At 44.4% G+C, this 12,185-nt stretch overlaps 1 protein-coding gene across 1 annotated transcript; it reads left to right on the top strand.

The window, feature by feature from the left end:
• Nucleotides 1-471: 471 nt before the first annotated feature.
• Nucleotides 472-4,456, top strand: LOC109207753 (LRR receptor-like serine/threonine-protein kinase HSL2). The gene is made up of 7 exons (XM_019370736.1): nucleotides 472-735; nucleotides 834-969; nucleotides 1,018-1,452; nucleotides 1,548-1,814; nucleotides 3,379-3,522; nucleotides 4,147-4,214; nucleotides 4,346-4,456. The coding sequence occupies exons 1-7, from the start codon at nucleotides 472-474 to the stop codon at nucleotides 4,454-4,456; spliced, it is 1,425 nt and encodes a 474-aa protein (XP_019226281.1).
• The last annotated feature ends 7,729 nt before the right edge of the window (nucleotides 4,457-12,185 follow it).

The raw sequence follows: 12,185 nt of genomic DNA, 5'->3' as shown, positions 1-12,185 counted from the left end.
GTTGGTCAAAGGGGACTGTCTGCAGTACTGTGCTGCACTATTTACGTGTATACTGTAGGCAGTCACTTTGCAGCTGTAGACAGTTGACTTCGTACTGTTGTCAGGAAAATACAAGGGGATCAGGTCCCTGTGTTGATTCTTTATCTTCTGAAGTCATAGCAACTCACATTAGCTGGAGTCTGTTGATTTGAGTTGTATACCAAGTGTGTCAGGTTCCTTATCTGGTTCTTTGACGGTAAGTTTGTTAGATCATCAAAACATAAAGCCAAGGTACTGTAACCCATCAGTTCGATACCAAAAGATAGTGAGAACTTGAAAAGTCTTGTGAAATTGGACCTGTCACATAATTCTCTTAGCGGTTCAATTACAAATCATTTGTTCCAGTTGCATCAATTGCGTCACCTCTTACTAAGTTCCAACAACTTGTCTAGTGTGATACCTGATGTAATGGACTTGTTTAGTTTGTATAATATGGATCATTCTCATAACCAATTGACTGGTTCTATACCAAAGGGACTTGGGGATTTACCTGGATTGGATGCTTTGGATTTGTCTCATAATCAGTTATCAGTAGATATTTCAAAAAGTATAGAATATCTAAGGCCTAGAATTTCTGCTGAATTTTTGAAGCTAACATTTGAAGAGAATTGCTTTGATGAGTCCAATCTTTGTTCTACATCCAACAACAACTTATCCATCCCTGGCCTACCAAGCTGCTCCTCTGGTGATGATGAGGTTAAAAAAATTTCGAGACCAAAGCACTTGATTATCATATTTTCTATTGTAGGGGTTGGAATAGCTATAGAGTTGATATGGATCTTTTACATGGTCAGAAAGCATTGGTGGAAGAAAGAGTGCATATCGATGCAGTTAATATGGATATTTTCTTTGATCCAAAAACCTTGGTGGAAAACAAAGAAGCAAAATGTCAAAGATGGGTTGAAGTTCATTTCATTTCACAAGTTGAAGGTAACTACAACGGACATCTTGTCTAGCTTGAAGACGAAAATGTAATAGGAAATGGAGCATCAGGGAAGGTCTATCGAGCTGTGATCGAAGTTAGAATACTTGGTAGTATTCGACACAACAACATTGTCAGGCTCGTGCATTGCATCTCTAGTGTAGACAGAAACCTTCTAGTCGATGAATACTTTGAGAAACAAAGCCTGGACAAATGGCTCCACAGAAAGAGAAGAGCAGCCTCACCAGGTCAAAGTAGTACCCCACCCTTGGATTGGGAAAAAAGATTAAAAATAGCCATTGGTGCAGCTCAAGGACTCTGCTATATGCGCCATGATTGCACTCGACCCATCATTCATAGAGACATTAAGTCCAGCTATATACTTCTGGACTCAGAATTCAATGCAAAAATAGCAAAAATGTTAGCCAAGCGGGATAATGATCCTGAGACAGCTTCTGCTATTGCTGGAACATTTGGTTACATAGCCCCAGGTATACTACAGTTTAATTGTCTATGTTTACCTCTTGAATTTTTCAAAAGAACTTAACCAACTCTAATATTAATTTTTAAAATCTGGTCCTAACAGAGTATGCCTCAACATTCAAAGTTAATGTAACGGCTGATATCTATAGCTTCGGAGTGGTGCTTTTAGAATTGATAACCGGGAGAGAACCCATTCTTAGGGACGAACAAATGAACCTAGCACAATGGTCTCAACATCATTTCAGAGAGGGGAATTCCATTCTTAAGGCGCTTGATGAAGAAATCATGGAAACAAGTAACTTGGAACAAATGATAGGTGTTTTTAAAGTAGGACTGATGCATCACCATCTGGTAGGCATCAATGAAGGAGGTTTGCAACATCCTTCAAAGCTACATAGAATCCCAGGTTTTTAGGGAGTACAAGGTTTAGTATTAAGTCGACAAACATAGTTGTAATTTGTTAATACAATAGAATGAGAAAGCCCTGTTGGCAACAATGTCTTCCAGCGATATATACTTCTTATTAGGAGGCTAGTAAAATCTAACTTGGTAGTGTTGACAACTCATAAATATATTCTTATATTTTAATGCAGAACATCACATCAGAATAAAACTAGCAGATAAAACATTTCTTCTACAATTTGTTTAGTTTATTCTTTATTGTATGAAGACTTCATATCGTGGACTTAGAGCAAGTTCTTGAGCCTCAGCTTTATAGTCAAAATTATAGTAATTCAATAACATAGTTACTTTTATTTTCAAGCTCCTTTATGATAATATGAAAGTAACCTAACCAACTTTAGAATTAAAGCTCGGACTAAACTGAATTTAGAAAGATGGTAGCTTCAAGACTTGTCTCTGTACTTTCCAAAAAGATTATTGTTTGCTCAAAAGTTATATCTTTCTCTTTCTCTCATGAATAGTGAAGAAGAAGCCCCTTGAAGAGGTTCCCTCTCTTGGTATTTATAGCTGTGAGCTTCGTGAGCTGGCAATAAGTGGCTGTGACCATGTTGGGGTTTCGCCTTCATTATGACGGACGGGTCGTAGCCTTGTTGATCGAATCAGATAAGGGTTGGATACCGTTAATTGTGAGTGGTCGTACCACTAATCAATCATGAATTAGATTAAGACGAGATTACCTTCGTTAATTATCGTGGGGTCGGATTCTGACTCATACAGTTAGTCCCTCCGCTTATTGAGGTCGTGCCTTGGCCGAGCTCGATGAGTGGATTTCATCGACTGTAGTTTGAGAAACTCGGATAGGGAGGTCGACTGTCGCTTCGGTCGAGGCCGAATTCTCTTTGGCGATGGCCCTTAGCCTTGTAGAGTGTCAGTGTTTTGTTATTGTGTCATCAAGTCGTCGTTCGATCGAGGTTGGACTCTCCTCCTTGGCGAAGGCACTTGACCCTTTAACTTAATTCGAGTGAGGTCGAGCTTTGTTGTGCTCTGATCCTTACGTTTGTTTGGGAGCATACCCGTCGACCATGGCGGACGGGTCGTATGTTGTGCAGCCGAGGGGAGTAAGGGCACGCTTGATACATGTTTGGCGACGTCCAAAATTTTGAGGGCGCACGGAACATCTCCTCAGCGTTCATAGGTCGTTATAACCATTTCGAGGGCGAGACGCCAGTTGGTGACTGAAAAGCTGCTTCTTGGAGCCTGTCATAATGATGCACGTTTCTGTAGAATCGAACCGGTGGGTGGTTGGTCATGTAGTTACTAGTGGCTATTGGGGTTCATGAAAGCTACTTGTGTTGCCTATAAATAAGGGCTGACCCATTCATTTTTTAGATTCTCATTGTTTGTCTGAGAGAGATTCTGAAGAAGCTTTTCTTCCTGCTAATTCACCTTCATCTTTGTTCTTCGATTGATATAACTTTCGTCTTTGTCCCTCAAACTTTGTTTCTTTCTCGTTATTGAATCAACAATGGCAGGCAGTTCTTCCCAAAACGTTATTCCGACAAATCTTCCGGTTAACTCTCCGATGACTGAAGGGCCATCTCCGGCAATGGGCGGTGCAGAACTGGTGGAGATCGATGAAGCTCCATCGATTGACGAGATAATATCTCTGCCCGGAGGTCCGATGACTGATTTCACCGCCGATGGTGGGGAGGATTAGGTGGATGAAGCCCCAATAATGGGGGAGATTGGGATGTCCCAACTACGGGGACAGGGGGTCATCGCCAGCTATGCTAACGTCGTTCTCGCTAGAAGCGAGGAAAGGGTCCACACCGATCGCAGGGGATACTGCGTCTTTTACGCCTATCCCTTCAAGTTGGGGTTTAAGCTCCCGCTCCCAATGCTAGTGGTTGATTTCTGTCGTTATTACGGGGTATGCCCGGGTCAGCTTGCTCCTTCTCTTTATAAATTATTAGCAATGCTTATCAAATATGCAGAACTGGCCGGTAGGGAGGTCACGCTGCAGCATGTGCTTAGCCTCTACGCTCCCTAGAGAGTTCGTGGTACCATGATTCGAGCGTGCCCTCGCGGGACGAGGGGCCTGACTGTGAAACTGGATGATGAGGTCGACCCTCGCCCTTTCGAGCACTTCTTCTACATCAGGACTGACCATTTAGTGGCGTGCTTTACTGGGTTCCCAGAGGTTTGGAATCATGCGCGTAAGTTCCTTAATCGTCGAATTGCCTTTTTTGCCCCTCCTTACGTCTTGTGCTCATAAACATTAACTCGTATCAATTTTGTAGCTGAAAAGTTGCTGCCGACTCCGTTGGCTGGGATTCGTGAGTGGATCGAGGCCGTGCTCTCCCATACGGTGGGGATACGCACATGGGCGTCTTTCTGGGAGAGGCATGGCCGTACGCCTGTGGCAGGTAAAAAATCGATTTCTTCTTCTGTTCCGCTTTGTTTCAACTCTATTCATCAACTTTGTTTTTCTGTAATCAGGGAGGGCACGCTGCTCAAGGCCCCTCAGTTGGCCTTTCATCGGCCGGGTGCAATCGCTTGACTTACTGCGGCGCCGGTGTCGCGCCCAATACCAAGGGCGGCATCAGTTGAATCTTCAGCGGTTCCTTCTCCAGCACGGGCCGCACTTCGGGACGAGGGTCCATCGGGGGTTGTGCGCCCTAGATCGAAGTCGCCATCAGATGGGGAGGAGGAGAGGCCATTGATAAGGCGTAGGGTCGTGTTCACACCGGCTCCTCCTGTGGAGAGGAGTGCGGCCGCGACGCCTGCCCTTGAGGGCGGACAGACAATGGGGGTTGCCCCGGCTGGCTTAGGACATGATGATACCGTCGCTTCGGCGACTCAGTTGGTGGTTCCAGTCGCTGAGACGGGAGGTAGTTCCTCAGCGGCTGCTAATGTTGGTGAGTTAAGCACGTCCTTTGGTGGCTATGGCGGGTGGTTCCACTCGCTGGTGCGAGGGGAGGATGCTGTAGAGATGAGTACGAGTCTGAATCCGACTTGGACCCCGACGACGTCCGTATGTTCCAGGAAGGCTTCACCAATTCAGCGATGCACGCAGAGGGGCGATCTCGCTTCATCGAGGTTCCCACAGAGTTGAACTTATTGCTCCAAGGGGAAAGCTTGGTGCCGCAGTTCGAGCTGCTATGCTCGGAGGCCGATAATGCGTCGTTGAGGGGCGTTAGGACTGATGAATGAAGTGGCTGTAATGGGCTTGAGGGTATGTAATATAACGTCGGTTCGCTTCTTCTTCGTCTTAGTTTGTTCTTTATCTTAATCGTTGTCTTTGCTTTGCAGTCTTATTTGTTGGAGGTGGAGAGCATCCGTCGAGCCAATGTCCGCTCGGGGATATTTTTCGGGCGCTGGAGAAGTACCGCCGCTACCGAGATCGGTGCCGAGAGATGCGCGTGCGCTTGAGGAATGATCCCCGTAGCCGGGCCTTGGTCGAGGAACTGGCGAGGTGGAAGCTTCAGATGCAGCAAACACTTGGCAAAACGAGTGCTCTCGAGGAGCAGCTCCGTCGGAAGGATGAGGAGCTCGAGGCCGGAAAGAGGGCTGCAGCTGAGTGCGAGCGCCAGGGCCGTGCTAAGGCGGCGGAGACCGCCGCGGCATGGAGCGGGAAAGTGACTGCGTTGGAGGGTGAAGTCGCAACTTTGAAGCTTCAGGTGAGGGATGCCTCGTCGAGGGATGGGGCGTTGAAGGAAGCTATCCGTGTGCACGAGTCCAAGCGGGAGTTGGAGAGGGCTGCTACGGCCTTTAGAGAAGCGGGTCTCGAGGAGCGGATCGGTGTCTTTGAGCAGGACGCTCAAGTCATGGCGGACCGGATCACGGCCTTAGAAGAAGAAAATCAGCGCCTACGGGACCCGGCCGCTTCTTCCAGCCAGGCTCGCGAACTTTGGGTCTTTGCTGAGGCCCAACGTGATGTATATAAGAATTTGTGGGAGGCCGGCATCGTGACCGAAGCTGCTTTCGAGGGGGCGCGTCAAAAGGCTCGTAAGGCCCGTATCGACTGTGGTTTTGACGCGGCGACGCCAGAGGATGACGATGGTGCAGACGGTGGCGCGGATGGCGCCGAGTAAAAAGATGTTAAGCATTTTTTCTTGTCTTGTTCGCCGTTTGGCGTTTAGGTGTTTCTTGTTTTTCTTTTTCTTTTTCCTTGTACTGACCGGCCCTGGCCGGGTGTAAGCGGGGAAGACCCGCAATTAACTTTGTAGATAAATGAGATCTCCTTTCCGTTATTCGCCTTGTGTTTATTTTGTACCTCCCATTTTTCCCCTTTAGATTTTTCTTTGCATGCGTTTGAAGGGGTGATTTACCTTTGAGTTTGACTCTAGTAGGCATGTTAGTTTTTGATTGTTGACGACTTTTCTTCTTCGACTCGGGGTGAGCGAGTCGGAGTCGTTGCTTGGCGATAGCGGCACTTAGCCTTTAGTCTTAGTCCCAGTTCGGGCGTGGTCGAACTACCGACCGTGATGATAAAAAATGCGGCCTTGTAGTTTGACCGGGGCCGGACTTTACGTGCCCCCAATCTTAGTTTGAGTTGGGAGTTCTTACTTGAAGGGCGAGGGTTCCTAACCTACGCCTCGATTCGTTGGAGGTTAGATTTTGCTGAGTTCAACGATGAAGGCGCTTGGTTCGAGTCCCGATTCGGCTGTGGTTGAACTAGTTAGATTTGAGGACGGAGACGTCTAGCCTTATGGTGGAGGTCGAACTCGTTGGATTTGATGGCGAAGGCGCGTAGCCTGAGTCACAGTTCAACTGTTGTTGAACTTAGTCCATTTTGATGGCGAAGGCGCATAGCCTGAGTCCCAGTTCAACTGTTGTTGAACTTAGTGGCGAAGGCGCGTAGTCTTGATTCAATGGCGAAGGCGCATAGCCTGAGTCTTGGTTCAACCGTAGTTAAACTTCTTGGCGAAGGCGCATAGCATTGATTTAATGACGAAGGCGCTTAGCCTGAGTCCCAGTTCAACTATTGTTGAACTTTGTCAACTTTGATGGCGAAGGCACATAGCCTGAGTCTTGGTTCAACCATAGTTGAGCTTCTTGGCGAAGGCGCATAGCCTTGATTCGATGACGAAGGCGCTTAGCCCGAGTTTTGGTTCAATCGTAGTTGAACTTACTAGCGAAGGCGCATAGCCTGAATCTTGGTTCAATCGTAGTTGAACTTACTGGCGAAGGCGCATAGCCTTGATTAAATGGCGAAGGCGCATAGCCTGAGTCCCAGTTCAACTGTTGTTGAACTTTGTCAATTTTGATGGCGAAGGCGCATAGCCTGAGTCTTGGTTCAACCGTAGTTGAACTTACTGGCGAAGGCGCATAGCCTGAATCTTGGTTCAACCGTAGTTGAACTTACTGGCGAAGGCGCACAGCCTTGATTTAATGGCGAAGGCGCATAGCCTGAGTCCCAGCTCAACTGTTGTTGAACTGTGTCGATCTTGATGGCGAAGGTTCATGGCCTGAGTCCCAGTTCAACTGTTGTTAAACTTTGTCAATTTTGATGACAAAGGCGCATAGCCTGAGTCATGGTTCAACCGTAGTTGAAATTACTGGCGAAGGCGCACAGCCTTGATTTAATGGCGAAGGCGCATAGCCTGAGTCCCAGCTCAACTGTTGTTGAACTGTGTCGATCTTGATGGCGAAGGTGCTTAGCCTGAGTCTTGGTTCAACCGTAGTTGAACTTACTAGAGAAGGCGCATAGCCTGAATCTTGGTTCAACCGTGGTTGAACATACTGGCAAAGGCGCATAGCCTTGATTTAATGGCGAAGGCGCATAGCTTGAGTCCCAGTTCAACTGTTGCTAAACTGTGTCGATCTTGATGGCGAAGGATCATGGCCTGAGTCTTTGTTGAACTGTTGTTGAACTGTGTCGATCTTGATGGCGAAGGCTCATGGCCTGAGTCTTGGTTCAACCGTAGTTGAACTTACTGGCGAAGGCGCATAGCCTGAATCTTGGTTCAACCTTAGTTGAACTTACTGGCGAAGGCGCATAGCCTTGATTTAATGGCGAAGGCGCATAGCCTGAGTCCCAGTTCAACTGTTGTTGAACTTTGTCTATTTTGATGGCGAAGGCGCATAGGCTGAGTCTTTGTTCAACCGTAGTTGAACTTACTAGCGAATGCGCATAGCTTGAATGTTGGTTCAACCGTAGTTGAACTTACTAGCAAAGGCGCATAGTCTTGATTTAATGGCGAAAGCGCATAGCCTGAGTCCCAGTTCAACTGTTGTTGAACTGTGTCGATCTTGATGGCGAAGGCTCATGTCCTGAGTCTTGGTTCAACCGTAGTTGAACCTACTGGCGAAGGCGCATAGCCTGAATCTTGGTTCAACCGTAGTTGAACTTACTGGCGAAGGCGCATAGCCTTGATTTAATGGCGAAGGCGCATAGCCTGAGTCCCAGTTCAACTGTTGTTAAACTTTGTCAATTTTGATAGCGAAGGCGCATAGCCTAAGTCTTGGTTCAACCGTAGTTGAACTTACTGGCGAAGGCGCATAGCCTGAATCTTGGTTCAACCGTAGTTGAACTTACTGGCGAAGGCGCATAGCCATGATTTAATGGCGAAGGCGCATAGCCTGAGTCCCAGTTCAACTGTTGTTGAACTTTGTCAATTTTGATGGCGAAGACGCATAGCCCGAGTCTTGGTTCAACCGTAGTTGAACTTACTGGCGAAGGCGCATAGCCTGAATCTGGTCACCGTAGTGACTTACTGGCGAAGTCGCGATAGCCTTGACTTAATGGCGTAAGGTCGGTCATAGCCTGAGTCCCAGTTCAACTCGTTCGTTGAACTGTGTCGATCTTGATGGCGAAGGCTCATGGCCTGAGTCCCATATTGTGGGTATTGAGTGCTGAAGCTCGGTTTGGATTTGAGACCTTGAGCGGCTTATCCGTTGTTTCCCAACCAGGGTATATAGGCTGTCTTGAGGCGACTCTCAGCTCGAGATATCTCCGTGCCAGTTTCTGGCCGGAGCTCGTATCAGGGATGCGGGAGATGCCTTACAGAGATCTTCCCTTAGGAGGGGGGGGCTGCTTCTTTTTGTTTGCACTATCTAAGATCGGAGAGAGAGAGAGAGGACTTGGATCTTGATTTGAGATCTTCGAGTTCCCCTTCGATTTTGGCGTTTCTTTCCTTTTGGTCCAGGGAAGAACTACGCGATTTTTCTAGGAAATCCCCACAGACGGCGCCAAATTGTTTGCTCAAAAGTTATCATATAGCTTATGAGTGTAAACAATATAAATAAATCACGAGAAAATCATAGCAAAACGTAATAATCCATTGGACCAAATGAAGGAAACGAAAATAAATACTCAGAGTTGGGAGAAGAAAGATTAAAAGCCTTTATTGATAGTGTTGATTTGGTCTGCCTCTCCATGAAGAGGTTCAGAGCCTTACAATGATGTTCCACTTTCCCGTAATATGTGTCTCGTTATATCTTTCTCTTTCTCTCATGAATAGTGAAGAAGAAGAAGCCCCCTTGAAGAGGTTCCCTCTCTTGGTATTTATAGCTGTGAGCTTCGTGAGCTGGCAATAAGTGGCCTTCATGATGACGGACGGGCCGTAGCCTTGTTGATCGAATCAGATAAGGGTTGGATACCGTTAATTCTGAGTGATCGTACCACTAATCAATCATGAATTAGCTTAAGACGGTATTACCTTCGTTAATTATCGTGGGGTCGGATTCTGACCCATACAATTATCAAGCCAGTTGCAGATGGATGCATTTTTGCTGCCAATTTTGTCAATAATTGGGCTGCTCTAGTTGAGATAAGATCTGAGCATCAGGTAGTTCCTCCTTTGGCTAGCTAATAATGAATTTGACATCTAGCCCCCCCCCCCCCCCCCTCCCCCCCTACAAGAGTAGATATACCGCTGTCATATATATATATATATATGAACTCTGTTATCTTGATTGATAATCAAAGTGGAGATGGAATTGACGTTATCATATCTCTTGAACAAGAAGTTATTTTCGAATTTGAGAGTAGCAAGGAGCTCCGGCGATTTGCTTCCCTGTTACATTTCTTTAGAAGGTAATACAAGTTCTCATGCCATTTAACTACCAAGAATTTTGGTTGATTATCTAGAGAAGTAAAATGAGTTTTACTTAGGGTGTGTTTGGTACGAAGGAAAATGTTTTCCTAGAAAATGTTTTTATGGAAAATGAGTGGTTTTATCATTTATTTTTCTTTGTTTGGTTGGTGAGTGGAAAATATTTTCCGGAAAATATTTTTTATTGTTTGGTTACAGAGTAGAAAATATTTTTTTGAGGAAAATATTTTTTATGCAACTCTCCTCAACCCTCCCCCTCCCCCACCCCTTCCCCAAGTCTCTAAAAATTGACACAACCCGAAGGAACTAATGTGCTACTTTACTTTTTTATGCAAAAATCGTGAACTTTTGACCCCGTAAACTTTATAATTTTTTAACCCGTAAACTTCCAAGCACATAAACCTCCGAACCCATAACTTTGTAACCTGTAAAATTTCGAACCTGTAAATCGAAAAATGAAAAAACTAAAACTTTTTGGGGGGGGGGGGGGGGGGAGGGGAGGGGGACAAAAAAAAAAATTGGGGGGGAGGGGGGGGAGGGGAGGGAGGGGTTTGGGTTGCAGAAAAACAAAAAAAAACAGTAATTTGCAATTATGAAAAAAAAAAAGTAAAAAAGAATTTATTTATGGAGAGGGGGGTGGTGGGGTGGGGAGGGGCGCAGAGTAACGAAAAAACAGAAATTTAAAATTACAAAAAAAAAAAAAACTTTTTTTGTTGGGGGTGGGGGGATGGGGTGGGGGTGCAGAAAAAAACGAAAAAACATAGAAATTTGAAATTACAAAAAAAAAAAAAAATTAAAAAATTAAAAAATTTTTTTTCGGGTAGGGGGGGGGGGGTAGGCAGGGTGGGTGGTCACAAAAAAAAAAATTAAATTTGAAAAAGAAAATCCTTTTTGGAGAGACGGGGTGAGGTGGGGTTGGGTGGGTGGGTATGGGTTGGGGGAATAGGGTGGGGAAGATTGAAAAGGAGTTTTGGAAAATGTTTTCCCTTCTCTTAATAAGGAAAACATTTTCCTCCAATTGGAGGAAAATGAGTTGATAAGGAAAATGTTTTCCAAAACATTTAAGCCAACCAAACATGAGAAAATAGAAAAATATTTTCCGGAAAATGTTTTCCTTCATACCAAACACACCCTTAAAGGGTTATTATTTCTAATTTTCTCATGTTTTGTTGCCTTAAATAATTTGAAAATATTTTCCTCATGAACTCACTCTTCTCCAATTGGATGAAAATATTTTCTTTATCAAAACTAGAGAAAATATTTTCCAAAACTCTCTTTCAATATTTTTCTAGAGACAACACACTAGTTCTGTGGAGCGAATCCAATTTGAAAAAGGGAAAATCTAGTACTAATAAAAAGATTAAAGTCCAAAATTGATCGTCGTCTAACCAAATTTAACAATACGTACTATTGGAAAATTGGCCTATGGCAACGAATCTTTTGGCAACAGTTATGAAACCGTTGCTATAGACGTGATACTGCAACGGTTATAACCGTTACAATAATATTTGGGTGCTATCAATACACTTTGGTATTAAACCGTTGCAATTTTTGTGGAGACCGTTGCCATAGGTTCTGTTTTATGCGACGATTTTCATAACCGTCCCAATAGATTTATCTGGGAAAACGAATCTTGTGAAAAAAGTTCTATTGGGACAATTTTTAATTCCCTCCGTATTTTCCCACCTCAATTTTTGCTAAACCCGCCAAAACCTCCTATTTTTTTTCTAATTTTGATAATACTCTAAACAAATCTTCTTCTTTTTTCTTTACCCAAAACTCTAGAAACAAAATCAGAATCCTTATAGCTTCCTCTCCAATTTTCTAGGGTTTTCTCAACTGCGACCGTCTCTCTTGGCTCTGTCGGCTGCAAAATTATCAAGTTCACTCAGACCTAACTCACTAGTAGAACTATCAATCACAGAGCCCATCATTGTAAGTCTTTGTATAGATTTCCTTTTATTTCTATAGTATAGAACCCCTTCCGTATAGCAACTTTTATTTCTAATAAATATTTGGAGCCAAAGTTGCCTCTTTTGAGAGAGGTTTTCAATTTTTGGAGAGGATAGCCAAAAAAACTTGACATAGAAGGGGTTTCAATTTTTTGATTTATTACTGCTGGGTTCAATTTTTGGATTTTGATTTTATTTTTTTGGCTATTATTTTCTATGTCAAGTTTTGATTTTGATGTTATGAGGTATCATATATCAAAACATGCTTAATTAGGATGAACTGGTTTTTATTTCTCCTGTTATAATGTAGGAGCAGTGTTTTTAGAT

The sequence above is a fragment of the Nicotiana attenuata genome, unplaced genomic scaffold, assembly GCF_001879085.1.
Source record: "Nicotiana attenuata strain UT unplaced genomic scaffold, NIATTr2, whole genome shotgun sequence".
NCBI lineage: Eukaryota > Viridiplantae > Streptophyta > Magnoliopsida > Solanales > Solanaceae > Nicotiana > Nicotiana attenuata.
Note: the sequence above shows the minus strand (reverse complement) of the source record. Positions and strands in the feature narration are given on the sequence as shown.

Bases quoted from the DNA above. Each gene is read 5' to 3' on its own strand.
- LOC109207753 (XM_019370736.1), top strand. From the start codon at position 472: ATGGATCATTCTCATAACCAATTGACTGGTTCTATACCAAAGGGACTT. The intron at 1,453-1,547 runs GTATACTACAGT...TGGTCCTAACAG, and splicing joins ATTTGGTTACATAGCCCCAG to AGTATGCCTCAACATTCAAA. The intron at 3,523-4,146 runs GTCCGATGACTG...TCAATTTTGTAG, and splicing joins GATAATATCTCTGCCCGGAG to CTGAAAAGTTGCTGCCGACT.